The sequence below is a fragment of the Oreochromis niloticus genome, linkage group LG22, assembly GCF_001858045.2.
Source record: "Oreochromis niloticus isolate F11D_XX linkage group LG22, O_niloticus_UMD_NMBU, whole genome shotgun sequence".
Taxonomy (NCBI): Eukaryota; Metazoa; Chordata; class Actinopteri; order Cichliformes; family Cichlidae; genus Oreochromis; species Oreochromis niloticus.
In genome coordinates this window covers 6,255,025-6,277,540 of record NC_031985.2, presented here as the reverse complement: position 1 = coordinate 6,277,540, position 22,516 = coordinate 6,255,025, and the positions used below count along the sequence as shown (strand labels likewise).

Below are 22,516 nucleotides of genomic sequence, written 5' to 3'. Positions count from 1 at the left end.
AAACTTCCAGTGACCCCGGTCGTTGTTGTTGGTGTTCTCCGAGTTTATTTTTACTGAGCTTTGAGGTCCGAACACTTAATGGTTTATTATGATGTTCTGATAAAGCTGGACATCGCATGAGAATCACATCGAGCATGTGGAAGAGGCTCAGATCCTACATGGTTTGTTAGCAAATAGTCTGCTTTGGACACATTGAATGTTCTGCAGTTTAGGCAGAGAAGCTCTCTGGATAAATGCACGCTTGCTAGCGGTAAATGAACCATACTATTATATGAACTGCTCATAAATTAGAGCAAATTTGTGCAAGGGAGCAGTTAGTTTAGAAGTGAGCTAATGTCCTGTTTTAGTTTGTCGGACATTGTTATTCTGACATGCACTTTGTCAGGTGACAGCTGCTGTGATATATAGTTTAGTAAAATCAGAAATAGAATAAAAATCATCTGCACTTTTAATGTTTCATAGCAGCAGCAAGATTTGATAATCAGCTGCTCACACCAGGGTTGCATTGTTCTTATTCGTGGGTGCTCGAGCGGCTGAATTTTACCTTCAAACATTGGCCTCAAGCCTCCTTTTGAAAGTCTGGATTCTCTTCAGTTTGTTATGGTAGCTTTTCTGCCAAGCAACTACAATGCAGGGATACCTACTGTGCATACTTCCTCCACGCCAATTAGAAGTCAGTATAATATGAACAATGAAAAGCCTTAGAGAGGACAGTCAGTATCTGCACAACCACATGGAAAACATTTTTATTCTCTGCTGTTCTCTATTCTCCTGTTGTCAAAAGAATATCGTGGCTCTCCTCATACAGAACCGCATGTCACAGCATTAATATGTTTTGATTTATTTTCTTTGTGGCACAGCTGTACAAAGCACATTTATGTTCACTTCAGTGGATTTGAGTCGTGTTGTAGTTTGCATAATATTTATGGCAAGCCTTTTTGTGCATGTGCCTTTAAAGGAAACTCTGGCACAGAAAACCTCTCTTCATCTCAAGCATGAACCAAAGACAGATGCTGTTTTCAATCAACAGCCGCTCTTCAGGGTTATCGGGAACCTGCGAAGTCCCGTGCCACGTGGGGGTCTTTCTACATGTCTAGTCATGTCCTTTGCTCAGTGTGCCATAATCAGATCTGACCATCGGCAGAGCATGAGCAGTGATTTGGAAAGAGAGCAGAAGAGGAGGTCACCGCTATATCCACACTGCTGTGACATAACTCCCAGCCAGTGTGTTGACAATAGGAACAAGACTCCCGGGGTGTGTCACCTGGACTCAATTGTTTCTGGCGTGTGTGTTTAGGTGTGTGTTGCGCTGCGTTTCTTCACGCTCGTGAACGTGCACGTGGCCGGCTCTGTTTGTTTGTGCGTGCAGCGGCAAGTCCGAGCCTGTCTGGGTGTGTATGTGGGCGTCGGTGTGAGTTCAGAACGTGACAGTGAAGTGAGACACGGAGACAAAAGCCAGATGCACAAGAATCAGTGAGTGTAGACAAAAATAAGATCTGAATCACGGGACACTCGCAAAAATCGCTCCAAGATAAAAAGCTGCAGTTAATTTCATTTGATTTGTAGGTTTGCAATCTTTTTTAAAAATACAATGAAAACATGAAAATGAAAGTACAAATTATAAGACTACAAATTTAAAAAAAATATAAAAAATTCCAAACTGTAATTGAAAAGAGTTAATTAAAATCATATCATTATCATTATCATAAAAAAAAAAACATGTGTGTCCAAAATCTGCTGATTTTTAATTTGATAACTACTCAATTCTGACACTTTAGAAAGTGAGAAAAGTTATTTAACTATCAAAACCGATTATTGCAGTATTTTACTGATTCAAATTAAATTCATGTCCGGCTGTAGCACAAAATCTATGATTTGGGTAAATTAGTTCAATTTTAAGCATTGACTGTCCATAAAAGATGGAGGTAAGTTTTGGGTCTGTAAACGGTAGCTAAGGGAAGTGCCTGCATTATTTCTAATGGCCACACAGTGCCGACTCCAATTTGTGCTAATAGGCTTCATGTTGTGTAGAAGTACTTCTCACTTCCTGTGTGACCACAGAAAACTCTGGATGGCTTTGTTAGCCTCAGTCACTAGTTCAACTCCTATTTAAAGCAATATGATGATTATTATATGAAAGATTGTTTAATTTAGCATAAAACAGACATTTTATGCTAAATGAAAAGGTCTTGTAAGCAACAAGCTGCTACCCTGTGAACACCTAAGTGAGGATGAAACTGCTTAGCTTGAGGCTTCAAAACAGGTCTTTACTAACCAGTGGAGTGACGTCACTGCGGCTATCTCCATCTTTTTTATCCAGTCTGTGCTTTGACATAAATGTTAAGTTTTTTTCTCCTTTAACTCTGATTTATAATCAAACTCGTGTTTTTTTACTGTTGTGTATTCAGGCAAATATGTTAAGATATTAAAATAATATAAATGGGAGTTAGCTGCAGCCCTGTGTGAGTGTGTCAAGCAGCCATATCTGTAAATTACATGAAAGATAAACCTTGCAGTTAGTTGTATAGATTCCCTGATGTGTTTAACCCAGACGGGCAAAAGTTAAACTTGGCAGCAGACAGAAGCAGTGATGAGGAGTGTGAATAGTCGCCTCAGCGTTTACGTTGCAGGGAGGGGATCCCGCTTTATGTAACGCACTTCCTATATCACATTCCTCGTCTGTATTGCGTTGCCAGCTAATGCTCGTGAGTTAAAAACAGCTGCTGGCAGAGCTCACAGTTCATGTCCGTGTCATCTGTGACAGAAGCAAACCAAACAGGAAATGAATCGCTGCTCTGCACCTTTATCTCATTACTGCTCCCGACTGGAGGAACACACTTGCTGTATCTCATCGTTTGTTTCCACTACTCCTTTTACATCTGCTACCACACCTTTTACTGGCTGGACTCTTCGATTGTTATCATAACTTGGTGAGTGAAAGGAAAGGAGCAGAAGAACACGTTGTTCCTGTACAAACAATAAGCAAAAAAAGGACGCATCATAAGACGAACGCTAATATTAAATGAGACCACCAACCATCTAACTGCACCCTGAATGTGGAGTTTAATGGCTGAACAGAGTGTTGTTTGTGATAAACTTCTTTCACTGGTGTATCTGCTCTGAATTACTTGTTGTTTTTCATAACTGATGTGAAAAACAGCTTGTGTGCAATAACAGGAAAGGTTAATCTGATATAGCAACAAAAATGAACACTGAAACAAATAGAGGTTACAGTAAAACTAGTAAACCCTATCATAGCTCTGGTTTGTGTGAACGTGTCTTTCACTGAAAACCCCCCCAAAAAACAACAACAACAAACCAAATAAGAGAGAAAGTATTGGCGTTTTATTACTGCCTGTGGAAATGGTGTACATCACTCCTCTGTTTGCTGCAGCTAAGTGGCCATCTCTGTATGTTTGCAGACTTTCCTACTGGTTGGTTTCTATATATAATTCTCTGCTGAAGCTGGTTCCCTCTTATCTGTGTGCATACAGTGTATGTGTAACAACTATAACGAGTCTGGCCTTTGCCATCACAATATTTTACAAATATTTGTCCCCAAAGTCAGAACAGAATAAGAGAAAAAGGCTCGTAATTTGTGGTGCTGGGCTAATCTACAGAAGAGGCTGAAACTGTCAAAAGTGGCTGTTAAGGAGGAATTTAAATCAGGTTTAAAGGGTCGGGAAAATAGTTCCAATGCTCAATGTCACTGCTCTGAATTCATTTGAAACGGTGCCTTTATTTTTGTCTCACTGCACAAGGTCTGGATGTTGTGTTCACTTGCCTGTACCGTGTGATGGTGTGTTCACACACATCATAGGCTCTGCAAAGATTCAGCGCTTGGTCTCGGGGGATTTTCTCACTGTTGGGGATTTTTTGCTGATATTCTACGGTCTTTACCTTGAAATACAAAGTGCCTTGTTGCATTGTTGTTGTGAGTTGGTGCTATAAAAATAAAATTGAATCGAATTGAAAAGAGAAGTACAAATTAAGCTTTGCACCTAACAGCCAGTCTGATGAAGAGGAGTGCAAACGATAGGTGGAGTCAAGTTACAGTAACATAGTCTTTGAACGTAGCAAGAAGTTCTACAGTTTCACTCCGAGCTCTCTCCAGTTTTTCCTCTCTCTGTATATAGGCAGAGTTTAACTAGCAGCACTGGCCGCCCTCGAACGGCGTCTGAAAGCTCCTCTGTTTCTGATTGTCGGTTGCATCAGTAGAGTCCCAGCTGATGTGTTTTGCGACAAAGCATGAGGCAAATTTTTCACCAAAGTTGAAATATTTTGACTTGTATTAACATGAATTTGCATCACATGGCGTGAATTTGCTGCATTGCATAGAGTGTGTATGCAAGCACCATGACCGTGTTTGTAATTAAGCTAATATATCCTGTGTCATTTCAGAAGTCATTTGCATTTAGTCTGTTCTGTTGTGCAGTTTGAGAACAGTCATGAAAACTAAGACAAACTAAGGAAGAGAGGGCGACTGGGTTGCAGCAGTAAAATGCCATTAGGGTCACTTCTGTGCTGGGAAAACCAACAATAACGACAACAAAAAAATCTTTAGCAATGTGTCTTTGTCATATAAAGCTAAAAGTAACAGCACCGTAACAGCTAAAGCGAAATCTGTGCACAGGACACATGAGAGTCAGAGTTAGCAGAGCTTGTAATTGCAGTGCCGTATTTCACTGTAATGAAAACTCGCCGAGGATGAAAAACCGATGAAAGCGTACACAAAAATCGACTCAATTACAGTGATTGCAATAGATGTTAATTGTTACCTCCATCCTTGTATAATTAGTATAATTACTATTCTCCTGGTAATTGCTTTGTTTCCCTTTATTACACAAGAAGCTGCTGAAACAGGAGAAGATTGAAAGGGAAAAAGTTTTGCGTCAGAGAACAGAAGGTGCCGCCGCCGCTGTTGACGAAGTGTGCGCGAGGAGGATTTTGTGCCGTACTGACAGATTTTGTTCCACCTGTTTAGCTTTCCTACATTTCCCAAAATGCCTCTTCCACACAGTGCAGCTCTTTGTTTGTTGCATTCCACTTTACATGTAGGTGGACCCGGTGAAAGTAAAGTTAGATCAAACAGGAGATTAGTCAAGAGGAAGCGTTGCTCACCTGACTCTCAAACCTCAACCTGTCTATTTTCTGCTGCTGTGGGCGTCTCTGCCCACGACAGCTGATTCCTCCCGGTACGATTTCTGAACATCCAAGCAGCTCAAGGACAGAATCCAAAACACTTTTCCTCAATTTTTTTAGATCATTGATTCATGTTCCGCTGTGAAAATTCTGTTTGACTGTGAAAATAATAAAAAAAACCCTCTTAGAAAATCTTTTTCTTAGAAAAAGAGGACCAAAATGTTTTTGATGTTTTTAAAGTTAAATACATCACCCAGATTCATCAGTATGCCTCGGTACGCTCCATCCGAGGATCAGCTCTTCACGTCCTGAGGCGATTCCTATGATGGAGATTTCACACGATGGAGAAGCTGTTTTAAAACGAGGCATTTTTCTTGACTTGTCGACAACATGAATAAGAAATGAAGGGGCTAATCTTAAACCTTGAATTTCATGAAACGGGACCTTCAGAGACCTTGAAAAGTCTTGACTGTGTCGGAGTTAATGTAGTAACTTTCTCATTGGTGCTCAGGTAGAAACGCCGGATTTAAATGTGATATTTGTGGAGTTTTAGCAAATCTTTCGGGTACGACTTGCTTCAATCCGAACCACTTCAGTTGAACTCCTAGCCCGGAGCTGGAGGATGACAGATTGACAGGCAGTGACATGCGGAGAGAGGAAAACGCATAATCTCAGCTAAATTAATGAAAGCAGAGAGGGAATCCGCGAGTCAGTGGCTGCTTCCTCCAAATGGCTCCCGCTCTCAGACAGGAAATGAAGCCAGACGAATCCTCGCTTGGCGAGTGTTTACCCAGCAGCAGCGGGAGTCGTGTTCTTGGAGCAGTTTCAACTTTTTGCCCAAAATGGTTGTTATTAGGACGGGGTTTTGGGCAGACTTATCCAGGATCAGCTCCGTCCAGCTGCCAGAGACACAGATCAAGCCAGCAGCAGTTTATTTGATGGTCTCACTGCTTCCTGGACAAACAGATGGATCAGAGGATAGAAGAGATTGGACTATACAGTATGGTGCATTGCATTTAGAAATGATGAGGGTTTGCAACTGTGCATGAAGAACCGGACAGCTTATAGCGAAGGGATGTTTTCACTGTAATTCAAATCTTTTCTGTCATTTAATAATATATTGGTCATTTTTTAGTTGTTGCTGTTATTTTGGAAAAAAAATGCAAATAATGACAGATAGAAAAATAATTATCATTATTTTAATGCTATTTCCTGTGGCCAAACTGCAAATAAGAAAATCTAAGTTTGGTGTAGCATGGTGACCCTCACAGCAAGAAGGTCCTGGGTTCGACTCCACTTGCCTTTCTGTATGTGTTTGAGTTTGACTGGGTTTAAGTGGGTTCTCTCCCCGTACTCCGGCCTCCCCCCACAGTCCAAAGACTTGCCGTTAGTAGGTTTAGGTTAATTGATGATTCTAAATTGGCCATAGGTGTGAATGGTCATCTCTGTCTCTGTGTTAGTCCTTTGACAGACTCCCACCGTGGACCCTGCACTGCCCTGTGACACTAAATTGGATATTTGGAGAAAACAGTTGGATGGATATGAGCTTAAAAATAGACATAAAGAATGTGCCTTGTCAAAATAATGAACAGTAAGGTCTATGCAGAACAAATCACCATGTTAAAACCACCCTCCTTGTGTAGGTGTTTCTTGACCTGTTGAGGCCCAGGTGTGGTTACTTTTGGAGTCTGGCATCAGATATAGTGGATCCTTTGGGTCCTTTGGGTGAGGAGCCTCCGTGGATCAGACCTTTTCTCGCTCTTCCTACAGTGTTGAGTTGCAGAAGGATCTGGTTAGTTTGGAGGATTTGTCACACCTTGGACTCTTTGTTTTGTTCATTCAGCTTTTCCTGAGCAGTTTTGGTGAGTTTGAGTGTGGGAGGATCCACTGTGGATGGTACAGTCAAAGTAACCAGGATTAACACTGCATTTTAACAATACGATCAGTCCTATTCACTTTACCTGTCATCAGTTTTGTGTTGGGCTCACTGGTTTCGGACAGATATGATCGATGACTCATTTGATCATTTTTAAATCTACGGATTCCAAATAGAGACAGAAACGCCTCAAATGCTGCTTTGATTGATAAATCCAATTTGAATATGTTTTCTGATGGTGCCTATGATTCAAGTTTGATTAACAAATCACGAAGGAAGAAGCCATGCTTTTGATTTCCAGCGAAGGCCACAGTCGTAAGAAGACGGGGATCTTTTGCATTAAATTTCTTTTTCATGAAACACTTTCAGAGAACGTTTACACAGCCACACACTTTGTGCACAAAATTTGTCAGCACGTGTCCCATTTCACTAAAAACAAATATTGTGTTATTATAGCTGTGTTTTACTACGCTGCTATTGATTATCTGTTTATACACCAGCCTCCACAGAGGTATTACTGTCAACAAATACATTAATAATTACTTATATGGATTCAAAGCTGTATCTTTTATAAGATTCTGTTTGTTTATTCCATGCTTTATTTACTTTCTTTGTCTACTTTCTGACCCTCACTTTTACAACTTCAGATGTTTCAACAATGTGAAATTAGTAAACAGTTTTATAACCATAAGTTTCCATCTGGATTTTTTCCATCTGGTGTTTTTATGGTTTTATCCGTTGTTTATGCCTTCAGATTCTACACTAAGATGAATGTTTGCAGCTTGTGCAGGTCAGTTCTGTAATTAATGTATTTAGGAGATGACAGTGGTGTCATTAGATAACAGCGCAGATATGGGTGGAATTCCATATCTGGGTGGAAGTTTGGAGCTCAAGTAGCATTTTGTCTCCTCTGCCAAAGTGTCAAACTCTGCAGGGTGACAGGTCGCCTACCCTCGATCCAGTAAACAAACCACTGGGTCTGTGGCCCCATGTGACTTTTGTATACAAACCTTGGTTTGATTGCTATTGGGCACTGGAAAACCAAAATAACCAAATACACAGAAAAGTCATCTTTTCCACTCAGGCTCGGAGCAAAGAATAGCAGCTCTGAAGAATAACAGCTGCAGAGGGCAGAGCATAGTGATGCATGCATGTCACACCGGACGATTATGTAAATCCAGCCTCTCATTTCAGATAAAACAAAGAAAAAAAAAGAACAAAACAAACAACAACTGTGGGATGTTTTGGCAACAAGTTGTGTAAAAGTGGAGGCGAATGTCAGATCGACATCAGCGTGTGGTCATGATTGGATGTAAACATTCGTAAGACTTTTTTTTTTATCTCCGAGTTCAGTGCAAGTTGAAACCTGAAAAAAGCCACCATTCAGAAAGTTTACATACCCACAGCCTCCCACTCGCCACGCTCAGCGTGTAGTCAAGTGTTTTCAGCTGGATTTTATTGGGAGAACACGGTGTGGCGATTTGACCCTTCGCTTACCTCACATGTCCCGCCTCCTGCCTGTCATAAAGCCTGACTTCCCAGAGCCCGTGGAGGATTTGGTTGTGGTATTGTGGCTGACATGCATGAAAACATGAGTGACTGCTCACAGCAGCAGTTTGAGTAGAAAATCAGTGTCAGTCCTGCCGCTCTGACCGACATGTCTTTCCCACGTTTCAAAAAGAAAGAAAGAAATGCTTCAGAAGCACAAAGGCTGCGACAGCTGAGGGCTTTTAGAGGTTTTCTGTCATATGACAAAATTATGTCATTCTATTATTGCTAAATCTTCACAATCTCTCCTCACTCTTCCTTCCTCCTGTCTCTTTTCTGCTTCATTTGCTCAAGTGTCTGAAATCTTTCCACGGCTGTTTTGGTTGATTTTGGTCACCAGCTTTGAAGTTATTTATAATCTGTGGCGCGGAGCCTGGAGCTCCGAAAAAGCGTCTTACAAATGTCACCACAGTGGAGGTCTGAGTAGTGGCGGATGATTGCTCAACTAGCATTTTTATGCCTCTATTCCAAGGAAGAAACATTTGCAGGGGGGAAAAAAATATGTTTTTTTCAATCAGAAACGGGAAAGAAATGAAGCAGCCGGCTGAAAATAGACCCACTCTTCTGTTATAGTGTAACATTCAGAAATATAGCTGCAGGGAAAAAGCTTCCCTGCCACACAGTTTAATATCCGCATCCAGGAATCGCTTCCACAGATTTCGCCCCCTCCCCCACTCTTCCACGCTTCCACTTCCCAACATTTAAATGATTGTGTTCATTCGTAATTAATTTCAACCCCCTTTTAGTGCTTTGGTGGCTCATGTAAAAGTGGCGTTTGAGTAAAGCCAGCTGGAGTCAACACCAGGGGAAAAGCGTCCACTGCAGCACCATCTCTGAATCATCTGCTCTCTTTAAATAGTTTTTTTCTTTCCTTTCTAACCACATTTGTCTAAATGCGTGGCTCAGGCATAATCATTCTGCATCTTTAGCCAGCACTAGGATTTTCTTTTAAATATCAGACACTGCAAAGGGTTAAAGAAAAAAGCTCCTCTCTCCTGCTTGTCGTAAATTGAGTATGACACGTTCCTGGCTCGATGGTGACACTTGGTGGTGACTTGGCCTCACTACGGAGAGGCGAGATGCTTCTTGTCGTCGAAATTTGAAGTCGAATGTGAAGAATTAAGCGCGTTGTTAAAGGTGTAGAAGAAACGGTGATATGTGCAGGTTTAATGGGGAAACACATTTGAATATATTGTCCACTGTGTATGGGATAATCCTCTTTATGCTTATCTCAGTGGGAATCATTCCTGGCTCTCTGCTGCTCTCAGGATAAAGGATGAGAGGCAGAGTGTGCATCACATGTGACTCTGCAGCCAGCGGCCTCTAGAGGAGTCCAACAGCAAACACTAAAGCTGGAGGGGTTTGACCTGAGTGGGATTTAAACACTGAGACAAAAACGTAGCCTCGTGCTTTGCTACTTTTTCCCAAAACCTTTTTTTATGATCTTGAACATACTTGAATTAGATATTTTCATCGCCCAAAAGAGTTATTATTGCCTAAAAACGTGCATATCTTTGTATATTCAGTCTTACCAGAGGTCCTACCATGTTTAGCACAACACTGGACCTCAAAACCTCACTAATTGAATTTAAATTAAATTTTATATTGATTTTATTTGCTTGTAGGCGGAGCTCTCTAAGCTTCTGTCTCACCTTCAGATTTAGATACTAATTCAGTGATGCTGATTCATTTTTAGCTCATCTAGCCGAAGGACCGATGTATCTGTCCGTCCAATGAAAGAGTCGCTACTCCTTTAGGGTATTAGTCCAATTTTAGTGAAGCGAGATAAATTTGACTTTCATGTGACTGTTAGTGTAAATCTGCCTGACTTCTCAAATGATCAAAATTCTGCAAATTGTGCTCAAGTTCAAGGTCACGTTTGTCATTGTCAGTGGATTTGAACTTTCATTAGTTTGTGCAAAACAGCCTAGAAGGCAAGAAAAGATACCCTCCCCCCCTCGTACTGACACATTACAATAACCTGTGAACTGTGATGGATCACGATGAAGTAATGCACCGACACTGACACTGCTGACACTGACATATTGTTAAAGTAAGTATTTTTAGGTGCATCTGTTTCTTGTTTAGTTATTAAAATGAAGACCATGGTCTGTTTAGACTTGGAGAGGCTGTTACCTTTTTGCATGCAGAGTGGTCAGAAATCACCCACAGGCAGAGCTGATAGCGGTGTCAGTGTCAATAAAATCTTATCCATGTCCATCCCCGGGGCTGTTTATTTTTCATCCCATAAAAACAATAAATTATTAAAATATTCTGGAGTTCAGAAAGTTAGATCTACAGTACAAGTCAAACTTTGCAGAAGTCAGTGCAGTTCAGTTGGATAAAAAGCTCAATATAAGACAAAACAAACGATATTAAAACAAAACCAAAAATATACAATAATAAGCTTTTTAAAATAGATTCAAAGGACAAAACATCAAAGAAATACAGTGAAATATCAGCTCTACAAGTAGAAAAGAAGTAGAGTGAAATAAATTGAGAACAATCAGAGTGTACTGGAAATAATAAACTAAAAACACATCAATCAATAAAATAAATGTATGAGGATAATAAAAACATAAAATAGAATAAAAGGTACCATCATCCAAAATGTCAGTAAATAAATATAAAACAATAAAAAAAGCTGGTTAAAAACAGTTTAAAGTTGAAATGTCTGTCTCCTGGTGTGTTATAGGGCAGACATGTCAGGCTGTATTCAGTCTTTAGAGTGTAGTCATGTCTGTACATCAGCTAAAACTAATACATTTCACTGTGACCATCGAGAACAAATGTAAGTGTGCAAATGAATCTAAATGTAATTACAGTGTTACTCCCTTAAATATAATAAAATTTAACAGAGTGTTTTTCCAGTGTCCTGATTGGTGGGAATTGTTTCATGTCGTCATCTTCAGTTCGCGCCTCTGTGGCGTGTGACCGTCCTCGGTGAGAGCAGATGGGCTCTAATCTGCAGATAAAACTAGATGCTGATGATTGGACAGCTAAACGAGTAATTAAGCTGCTGATTTTGGCCTGTAGTGCAGATTATTGTTCACTGGAAAGACAATTAACAAGCGCTCGTTTTCTTTCTCTCTGCTCCCTTCTTGTCTCTTTTTTAGTTTATGCGCACAACAAGTGTCACATATTGCCAACATAAACAATGTAATAAAAAAGTAACACATGAACAATTAACGAATGGCATCATAAAAATGTTGTACTGACGGGGATTTTAATAACCGATAACGAATTTAGAGGCAGTACGATTTTTAGTTATGTAATAAGATCTAATATAAATATCTGAGACACAAAAAAAGTAGTTCAGAGAAAAAGCACCTCTGAAAAACTCCCATAATCTGCTTCATCTGGATGTTTACAGCGTGATAAACACTCTGTTACTTTAATCAGCATGAAAACATCATCAGTGCTCATGTCATGTTTGTGTATCTGTGTCCTGTCCACACTTTAACGTGGCGAGAACAGCCTGCAGGCTAATGTCACAGTCCGCTGTCAGTAGCTGTTTAATGATCCTGTAGTGACTCATCTTAGCATGCGACCCTCTGTTTTACATGTTACACACAAAAAAAGGGATTTTCATGTCAGTTTTTCAGGTGGCACGAGCAAATTTACATGTGAGAAAGAGTTCTGGTGGCAAATGTTGTACTTTAATTCTCGTGAGCTTTTTATTTCCAGTATGAAGATTAAGACCATTTTTAAGGGATGTCAGAATATAGCTGACATTACTGAAACTTGATTTATTTAGGAAGGAACCCTGTGGATTCATATATATTATGTATAAGATGTTCCTTCAACTAGAAGCTTGCTTCACTAACTCTCTAACACTAACTTTGATAAACCGGTAATCTGTCCAGGTACTCTACTTCTCATCCTCTGGAAACTGTGATGGGCTTCAGCTGATAACTGGAAGATTATAGATGAGTATCTTAGCTGACAAACTAATTATTTGATCTGAGATAACCAACATTTTCTTTCTCTTCCAGGTGGTCAGGCAGTGCCTCAGGACCCGTCACCCCCCTCTACCTGCCCTCCGGGGCCCCTGGACCTCCAGCCGGCACCAACGGCAGCAGCGACATCATGGTGAACTTTGACCCTGACCCGGCGGACCTAGCGTTGTCCAGCGTGCCGGGCCAGGAGGCGTTTGACCCACGGCGGCACCGCTTCACCGAGGACGAGCTGAAACCTCAGCCGATGATCAAGAAGGCCCGCAAGATGCTGGTTCCTGACGATCAGAAGGTACTACATCTCCCACAATCCCTTTCTGTCCTTTACGTCCAAATTCACTGCAGGAAAAGGATTTTTAAAGCTGTTTGTGGAAAGAAAATGCTCAGCTGCTTGCTGTGTTTCTAATTTTATGGCTAGTAAAATTAAAAAGGTCCATAATGGACCAGTTTCCCGTTTTAAATTTAGTTGTAGAATCTACTTTTTTAAAATCTACTTGCAATTTCAAAATTATTCTTGCAGCACAAGCACACTATTTCACTTGTATTCAAAAAATAGAGTTTAGGACAAATTATTTTATAAGATGAAGTGAGTAAAATCAAGTTAAATACAAATAAAAATGAAAAATAAGCCCCGTTAGTCAATCTCAGGTGTTGTAAAGGTACCTAAAGATAAAACATGCATAAAGATTCACATACAGCTCAGCAGAAGGTCACATTTTCCTTCAGTATCAGTCTGAAATAGAAGCCACAGCCACGTTGTTTCATTTTAAACTCTAAACTTCATCATAAGAAAGGCCACGGCTCTCTGACAGCTCCTGTGCAGAGCGGAAAAAAACCGGAGGGAGCGTGACGCCCACTGGTATTGATGCCTCCTGACGGGAATCCTGAAATATTTTGTACTCAGCTCATTGCACACTAGGAAAGTCTCTGATCAATGACTCGTGCTTTCATAGTTCAGTGCGGAGCAGCTGCAGCTCCCGAGGCGTTTATAATTTATGGAGAGATGGAGGCGCTCACCTTGCTCTGTTCAGCCGTTACCGGTTTTATAAATCATATATAGGAAGGTTGGAAAAATGATCTCTGGCCAAAGTTAAAGATGAAGTTCAGAACTGCGCAGACGCTTCTCATAAATGAGCTTTAATATTCCGCTGTACGGTTAAGATTAATCTGCTCTCATAAGCAGGAAAGTCTGGCTTGGATTAAAAGTTATGAAATAATCCAGGATCTAATTAGTGTTTATATTTACACAAATCAGAAAGCGCCAATATTCCCAGGATCTCTGTAAAAATGTCGCAGAGGGATATAATAATAGCTGGGTTTAATTGTGAAATGATGTTAACTTTAACCAGATGTTAAAGCTCCTTATTAAAGCTCTTCAAGAAGGCAGTGAACCATGTGGGTTTGCTTCCCGGTATAAATCTTTCAGATAGATATCTCTACAAGGTTGTACTCTCAGAGTGACCTCCTATTTTGCTCTATAGGTCCCAAAGTTTAACACAACATCAGGGCCGCTTCCAGTCTTCTTCTTGCGAGACTTTCATTGGCCAACAAATTCCTTTCCTGGCAAAACCCCCCAAAGTAACGTTGCAGGGTTTTGTGGGGCCGGAGGTCATGTCCGTGGCGTATTTATTCATTCGGCTGAGGCGCTCAGCCGGTCAGAAGAGTACAGCTGGAATGAGATGTCTTTCATAAAAAGTTATTGATAATGTTTTCACAAGCACTTATTGGCGTTTTCCATCAAACTCATTCCCTTTGTAGTCATTGCAAGATGAATATTATTGGTCTTTTGTGTATGCAGATCAGTAGATTGCTAGAAGGCTTTGATGTCTGTGCGTCTATGTGTGTCTGCTTTATCTAAAAGTTACTATACAATTCAAGCAATAGATATGAAAAGGTGTTTTAATATAGGAAATTAAGAGTTAAAGCAGAGTAGCTTATTTTGCACTGTGACCTGCAGGCAAAATAAAGCACAGAAAAGCTGTTGTTGGTAATTCTAACTGCAGTTTAAAGGAGTATTTCATATATTAAACCACAGCTATCCTAAACTACTTTCCTCACTCTGTAAATCTATTTAATGAATGCTCATCTTCTCTAAGCTGCCACAGCAAACATTTACTGCTGGGAGAAACTAACCCTTGAAACATTTTAATTTATCTAGTGCAGCTACAAGCTTTAGAATAAGAAGTATAGCACTTTTTATGTGCTATACGTCACACCTGTGTTGGGGATGTTTTATGCTTTTGAATCCAACCAGAGTCGTGCTGCTCATAAATAAGTGTCGTCATGGTGACGATATAAAAATGGCAGTCATAGTTTTGTTATTATATACCTGTGACTATTCAGCTGTTGCCACCTTTCCTCCTTCCTTTCTCCCATTTTTGCCACCCTGTCTCTCATCAAATGACTGAACCTTCTCATCCTACTCTCTCCTCTTTTGTTTTTTGTTTTTTCTTCTTCTCTCCTCCCTCCACCTTCCTCCCCACACACCCCAACATACCACACCGCCGCCGCCGACAGGATGAGAAGTACTGGAGCCGGCGAGTGAAAAACAACGAGGCGGCGAAGCGCTCGCGGGACGCCCGGCGACTGAAGGAGAACCAGATCTCAGTGCGCGCGGCCTTCCTGGAGCGAGAGAACGCCGCCCTTCGCCAGGAGGTGGCCGACATGAGGAAAGAGCTGGGCCGCTGCAGGAACATCATCAACAAGTACGAGAGCCGGCACGGAGACTTGTGAGGAGACGGACGGAGGCGGAAAGGGCGGGAGGGGAATCGGAGATGAGACAAGGGTACAAGGCAACCCAGCAACAGCAGCACTTTAGTTGAAATGGCGAGTCGGGGGTGGGGGGAGGCTGACGTAGATCTGCAGTAAGCACCGTGCGACACCGGGCGCAAACGCCACAAGCGTCTTTTAGCGCGCGTGCTGTGCTTCAGGATGTCATGACAGGAAAGCACAGCAGCGCCACAGTTTATTTTCCGAGTTTGACTCTGTTTGTAGATGCTGCTTTGCTGAATCCACACACCGTACTGTATCACCACCTCGTGACACCTCGGCAGCTTTACCCTTGGTGCTGTGCTTACGCCCGGTGCCGCATGGCGTTTTTGCAGGTAGTGCGTTTCCATCCGCCGCTCTGGCCAGTTCAAACAGGGTGTTGAATTCACAATATGCCAGTGAAATCTCACTTTTTAAGCTCAAGGCATGGACACAAGCCAGAAGAGGTCAGATGTGTAATTTTTTTGTTTTCTATAAATAGGAAAAAAAGAAAACATGTATATTTTTGAACTGGGCAGGAAGGCAAGACTAGTCCAGCGAAGAGGAGGACGGGGGGAGGAAGAAGAGCAGGGCTTTCGTCAATAACGCAAAGAGATTTTGACATAGGATTATTGTATATTTTTCTATTAGCAGAGGTATTTAGGAGGAGGATTTTGGAGATAATCTTTTGTATATTTTATATATGGGGCGGGAGGGGCTGTTAGCTGGACAGTCACGGGGCCACATAAAGCGCTTTTCCTCCCAGCTGTTTATTGCTAAACAACAAATAATCTATTTTCAACTTTACAGAGCTGGTTAGTCAGAGGAAGAGGTGTAACAGAGAATGTATCACGGTCGAATCAGGTATTTCACACAGCGTGAGACAAGGCGAGGTATTTTAGACTGTTTTCGGCGCTGAAGGGGGGAGGAGGATGGGGGGCGGAGGCAAGAAGAAGGCGAAACAACAAAAAAATTGTATAGTTTAAAGAAAATCTTTGTGTTTGTTTGTTTTCTCTGTGAGCTCGTTCAAGCACTTGAGTTTTTATCTTCTATTTGATTCCGTGTCTGATTCTGACATAAATCAAGGGGCTTTTATTTTTTTTTAAGCTGAAGGAGGAAATAATAATTAGCCATCCGAACAGCTGGATGTGAGCAGATGTGCGAGGATAAGTAAAAGGAGAGAATTTTGCTGGCGGGTTTGCGTTTTATTTCGGTGAATGTGTCTTGCTCACATGTAAACACACACACTGACACACACTTTTAACCATCGCGCAACATGATTGCTTTCGGTTTCTTTACTCATCAATCATGTCTAGGTGCAAAAATTGAATACTAACTGGTTTAAGGTTGATCTGCCCAGATCGAACAGTGACTGAAACCTTCAGCATGCACACACACACACACACACACACACACACACACACACACACAGACATGCACAGTCCTCACCAAGGTTTTAACCCTTATTGTTGTTGTTGTTGATGTTGTTAAGGACTTTTATGGTGCTGATCTAATCTGATCCTCGACCTGACATGCACACACACACACACACACACACACACATATATATACACACACACACAAATTATAGTCACACACATATGCACACACACCTTCTCAAACACAGTACTGAACTGCCTATACCCTTTCTTTGTCTTTATTCCTTATTCTTTATTTTTTCTCTCTTTTTGTTGCATATTGTATTGATAAATCATATATTTAGATTTTCACACACATACTTGTCTATACCTCTCCTTCAAACTTTACCCAATGAGAAAGAGAAATGCACCCTACTGCTACTGTACCATACAACTGTACTATTGAATATTAAACTATTCTCTCACTAGATATATATGTGTATATGATATATGCTTGAATTATGTGATTATAGTTGTAATATACATAATTGAATATATTTCAGAGAAAAACCCATTGGAATCATTTTGTCAGTTTTTTCTCAGGTGTTGTCTGAGGTATTAAATATGCATATTAAAAAAAAGAAACACTAAAAAATCTTTGATCCGATCACAGGATTTGTGGATTGGTTTGTTTTATTTTTTATTTTTTGGTTGTATTTTACGTTTGCTGTATGAATTTATTGTTATGATTCCGTTTTAGCCCGTTTTTGTTACTAAGTCACCAGCATGGGATAGAAACTCCACAGACTAACTGTAGTTGGCTAAGCCTCGCTCCCCCCCAGTTGCTGTTGCTACGCCTGTCACACTTTGCATTCTACAGTAAAGTTTAACAGAGGGGGTTTTGCATAAGACCTTCTGGTTTCAGACAGTTATTTTGACACCATCTAAATGCATATGAAGGCCCATAACTGTAAGTGGTAGAAACTCCAATCCAATCCAAAAAGAACTGCTTCAAAAGGTTGGTGACTACGACCCAAAATAGGGTTTAAAACACTATTTTTCCTCCACAGTCATAGACGGTATAAAAGAGTAACGTAGCTACTCAGATATCACCAATATATACTGTTGTGTGAAGCCTCCTGATGAGTGTTTTCGCTATCACCATCTTGGTGTTTTGTAACCAGGTGTGATGAGAAGATGCCGATCTCAGTCTAAAACTGCCGGTCAGTCACAAGCCAGTAGCCAATGAGTGTGCCCCATGTAGTCATTTCAAAAACACATTGTGATTAAAATTAACAGATTTAAATAAATATTTTATTTGCTATAAGTCAAAATGAATGGTTGAGCCTGTAATCTCATCAGGAGAGTGGTAAACTTTAGAGAGATGTTTTCCTGTAGACTTTAATAGGACCGAAGCTATTGCCATCTAGTGGCCTTCAGATAGAATGCAGGATAATTCTGCATTAGCTTACTTTTTCCAACGTGGAAGTTGCGTCCACCTTTTATACTGTCTATGCACACAGCTAAAGAAGTTCTGAAACTGTGTGTCGAATGCCATTTAATTAAATTTAATATATTTGTTTCCTCCCTGTAAAATTAAAGCAGAAAAACTTAAATTCTGGGAGATTTTATTAGCTGTAGCTAACATCAACCTAGCTAACAGCTTGTTAACATTAAAACAAAGCAGAAATGAAACTGGTACTTCTGGAAACTTCTCTTTCAGGGGTAAGAAAACATGAAATCCCAGTTTGACGGTTTTAACTATAAAATAGGTAAAACTAACTGAAACTAAAAACAATATGAATTTACCCGAGTGCAGGCCTGTGACATTAACGCTGATTTAATGTTTGCCTCCTACTATACAAAAGGAAAGCCAAAATATAATGTTAAGATAAGATAAGATAACCTTTATTAGTCCCACACGTGGGAAATTTGTTTTGTCACAGCAGGAAGTGGACAGTGCAAAAGTTATGAAGCAAAAATTAGAATAAAATAAAATAAGAATGAATACAGTACACAACTGTACAGAATAGAATAAAATAAAATACTATATACAGTAGAATAAAATAGAATAAAATATACAAAAGATAAAAATAGAATACAAATGCTTTATACAACTGAGTAAAAATACAACGATGCCAGAAAAGATTATTGCACATTAGTGTTATTGCACATGTGTGGAATAACATGTTGTATTGATGATGATGACCTGGGGTGCAGAAACCAGAGGGCTGTACTAGGAAGCAAGATTAATGGCTTAGTGAACTGTGTCCATGTTAAAGTCTGTGTATTGAAAGTGGCTCTCTTTTTACCTGGCTGAATCGCTGCGGTAACATGTCATATGTTTTGGGTTAAAATCGACTGTAAGCTCCACATTTTCACAGATTCTTTCATTTACAGCATGTTTTAAGTAAAATATACATTCTCTAGATACATTTTATATGTGCAAGTTATCAAGCTGTACATTACTAAAATGAAGTGCAGTCTCTGCATTGCATTTTCACAGGTGTATGTGCCTGTATTTATTTAGTGATGGAGGAAAACGTATCAATGTTGTAATACTGGAATGTGTCCAGTTAAAAGTTTGAGACGCTAATGTGCAGCCATCACCTTAAAAATAGACAACAGTGCTGAACGCACACTCAGCATTAAAGTAATTAACTTGAATTAAAATGTTTTTCCTTCTTTATGAGCTAAATGCCAAGATTAATGATTTTTAGCAGGATTACATTCTGGTCTTATTTGGAAAAATCTTGCATTTTACTGTTATAGTTGTAATATTTTTATAGAATTTTATCACCATTTTCTCATCATCTGATGATGTCTGATCAGAGTGGGCAGGACTCACAAGGGATCATTTTGTACAGAAGAAAAATCATATGACCTGCAAAATGCCCATTTTGAGCCTGGAGCAGGAAGTCGATAACCTTATTGTGATCTGAAGCTTTAGGTTTTGCTGAGCCAGATAACGCAACAAACCCTGGATGTGTTGAACTCTAGTTCCTAGTTCGTCCTTCCTGTTTAGCCCAAATATGAGCACACACCCCTTGAAATTCAAGTAGCCCAGTCAGTCTGGACTATTTTAGTGTGTCTTAAAAAAAACCCCATAGCATCTGCTAATTTCCTCCATATTTAATTTAATTCCTTAAAGGCAATTAAAAGCTCTACAAATGTTTGTTTCATTATCCTAAGAACTCAAAAATTTAACAGGCTGAATGCGCTACAGGTGCTAGGCTGTGATTGGACAGTCACTGAATGGGGGAGGGGCTTAGCTGACTGTTATATAGAACTGTTTTAATTTACAGAGAGCACTTAAACCTTAGCTCTTGTTACCTGCTATACAGTCACACTTGCAAGTATTATGATTGTTCTTGATATTTCTTTTGTTGTTTTATGCAACAGCTTGTTTTCTTCAGGTGATTTTAGTCTGACATAACTATATTTTCATTCCCAAGGCCAGCTTTCACATTTCCCATGAGCCTGTTTGCTGCTGGCCTCATCCACAAAGACTTAATCGAGCCACAGGTGTATAATGGGAGTTGTAGGTCTAGCTTTGATATACAGTATGTACTGTATGTTTTCCTTTCCCTTGTCTTCTTTTTTGGGGGGAACATGTTTAAACCTGAGACACAAACTTTTGAATTTAGATCCCTGGAAGAAACTCAGAGCTTCTTACACTTCCATCAGTTGTTGGAAGAAGGAAGTCATCTTTTTTTCTTTTGATATCTTGGATTTGGGGATTTCTTCACAGACCTTTCTGAAACTTTTTGACAGTGCTATTTTTCTATGTAACTGTGTTGTTTTGCGTGGTACAACTTTTTCTGGCGGGTGTTTGAGGCCTGCTCTTCATGTGGCAGCAGTGACAGTCTGCTGCTGTGCGATAAAACGGCATTGCGGGTAATAATGACAACAATAACGATGATGATAACAATAATGTACACAGCCTTGTTATTTCTTCTTCAACTTTGTGGATTCTCAGCTAACTTCCTCTTGTTGTGACTGACTGTTATAAACTGCAAGTCCCATGAGCTCGACACTACCCCGGCTCCTCACCAGTATTGTGTGCTGTCCACAGGGATGATGGCATATGTGGTCTTTTTTCCCCTCCAAACACCAATAAAGGCTAATCCTTATTCACCAATAGCGATCTTCTGGTGTCTTGCTGTATGATCTAAAAGCATGTACAAACCAGCTAGCAACCATGTAGTTGATGGTAATGTGTGAGGTGACACCATCTGGAGGTCACCACCTGCTATACAAAACATTACTGTGCTGAAGGAGAAACCCTAGGAGTATTCAAAGGAATTATTAGTTCCTGGTAGCTGACACTTATTTTATTTTCCAGTGTGTTTATTGGTTTTAAATTTAAAAAATATAAGGTTCTTTTTGATAGAAAATCTCCATAATCAACACTCAAATGAACCAGCTAGCCATCAATCCACTTTACACCAACTTTCCTAAAGTGTCAAATCTTGATGAATCCACCCCACCAACCATCACCAAAAAAGAGCATCTATTATTCTTGCTCTTCATTAGGAACTTCAACCACTGACTAAATGAGGAAGGTATGAAAGTGGCCTCCCCCAGATAGGTTGTATATAGTAAAGACATGTACTTGTATAATAAAATCTGGTGGAGACACCTTTTACATGTGGTGGACTTCAACATTCTTGAAATAAAAAAATGAAGCTCTGTAATTTTTACATTGTAAGAAGGTGTATTTTAAACCCAAACTAACTTTTTTTTTTTTTACCTTGAAACAAACCTTCTGCTTGACAAGCTTGTTTTGATGTTCATGACTTAAAAGTAGAATCACTCTCTTTATATTTCAGGAGGGCTTATGCGACTTGTATCTGAAGGTAGGAACAATCAACCAGTGCGATCACTTAGATGGAGCACTTGATGAAAGTTAAAGATATCGAGACACACGCCGACTCTTGTGTTTTGAACTTTTTGTGGGATTTGTTCATAATGGAAGAATATAATGGAAGAGTTTCTCTGCTTTAAAACACCCACTAAATAAGATCAACCCTCAGTCTAACTACTGTGTATATAGTATTTGTAAAAACAAATGTGTTTTGCCTTGTAGAGTAAACTCTCCTGTGTTTTTGGTCATGGTGGAAAAGCTGGAAAGGGGTGAGAAACAGTATTGGCTAAGTCTCTTCATGCTATTATTTATTTTTTAATATTTATTTATTTTTTTTACATAATAACAAAATAGTTTGGAAGCTTTAAATCAGGGGTGTCCAACTCCAGTCCTCCAGAGCTACCATCCTGCAGCTTTTAGAAGCATCCTTGTTCCGACACACCTGAATTAAATCAGTGGCTTGTTATCAGGCCTTTGCCAAACTTGATGGCATGCTGAAGAGGTAATCCAACCATTTGATTCAGCTGTGTTGGAGTAGGGATGCATCTAGAAGCTACAGGACAGTAGCTCTGGAGGACTGGAGTTGGAGACCCCTGCTTTAAATGATTGCCTTGATTACTGTCAACCATTTTGGTACTGAATGTCAAACAGCTAAAAGTGAGGTGGTGTACAGGATAATTTAGAAATCAGGTAACTTCACTGCAGTGTCCATGCTCTTCTATAACCTGTAGTGAAACGCTTCTTTCAAGACATGTTTGACTCAGTTTTGTCTGGCTAGTTATGTTGAAGAATCTAGAAAAGTCCGTCTTGTTAAAACCTCTGGGCAGTTATTTTGAAGCCTTCATTAAAGTGAACTTTAATTTCAGTCTTCACAAAACTGTATGCTTATGTTCACTAGCTGAATCTGATTAAAGGCTTAAAAGTTTTCCACAAAGTACAGTTTAAAAGTCTTATACTGTATTGGTAAGCTTTGCATTACATATGCAGCTCTCCTGCAATCCAGGATTTTAATGGTATGTCT

General features: G+C 40.0%; 1 protein-coding gene across 1 annotated transcript in view; it reads left to right on the top strand.

Moving 5' to 3' along the window:
* dbpa (D site albumin promoter binding protein a) overlaps positions 1-17,874 on the top strand; it is a 37,122-nt gene extending 19,248 nt beyond the window's left edge. The window contains 3 exon segments of the mRNA XM_003452720.5: positions 12,562-12,618; positions 12,621-12,814; positions 15,040-17,874. Of these exon segments, the coding sequence (XP_003452768.2) occupies positions 12,562-12,618; positions 12,621-12,814; positions 15,040-15,255 (467 nt within the window). The 3' untranslated portion in view covers positions 15,256-17,874.
* Positions 17,875-22,516: the final 4,642 nt, after the last annotated feature.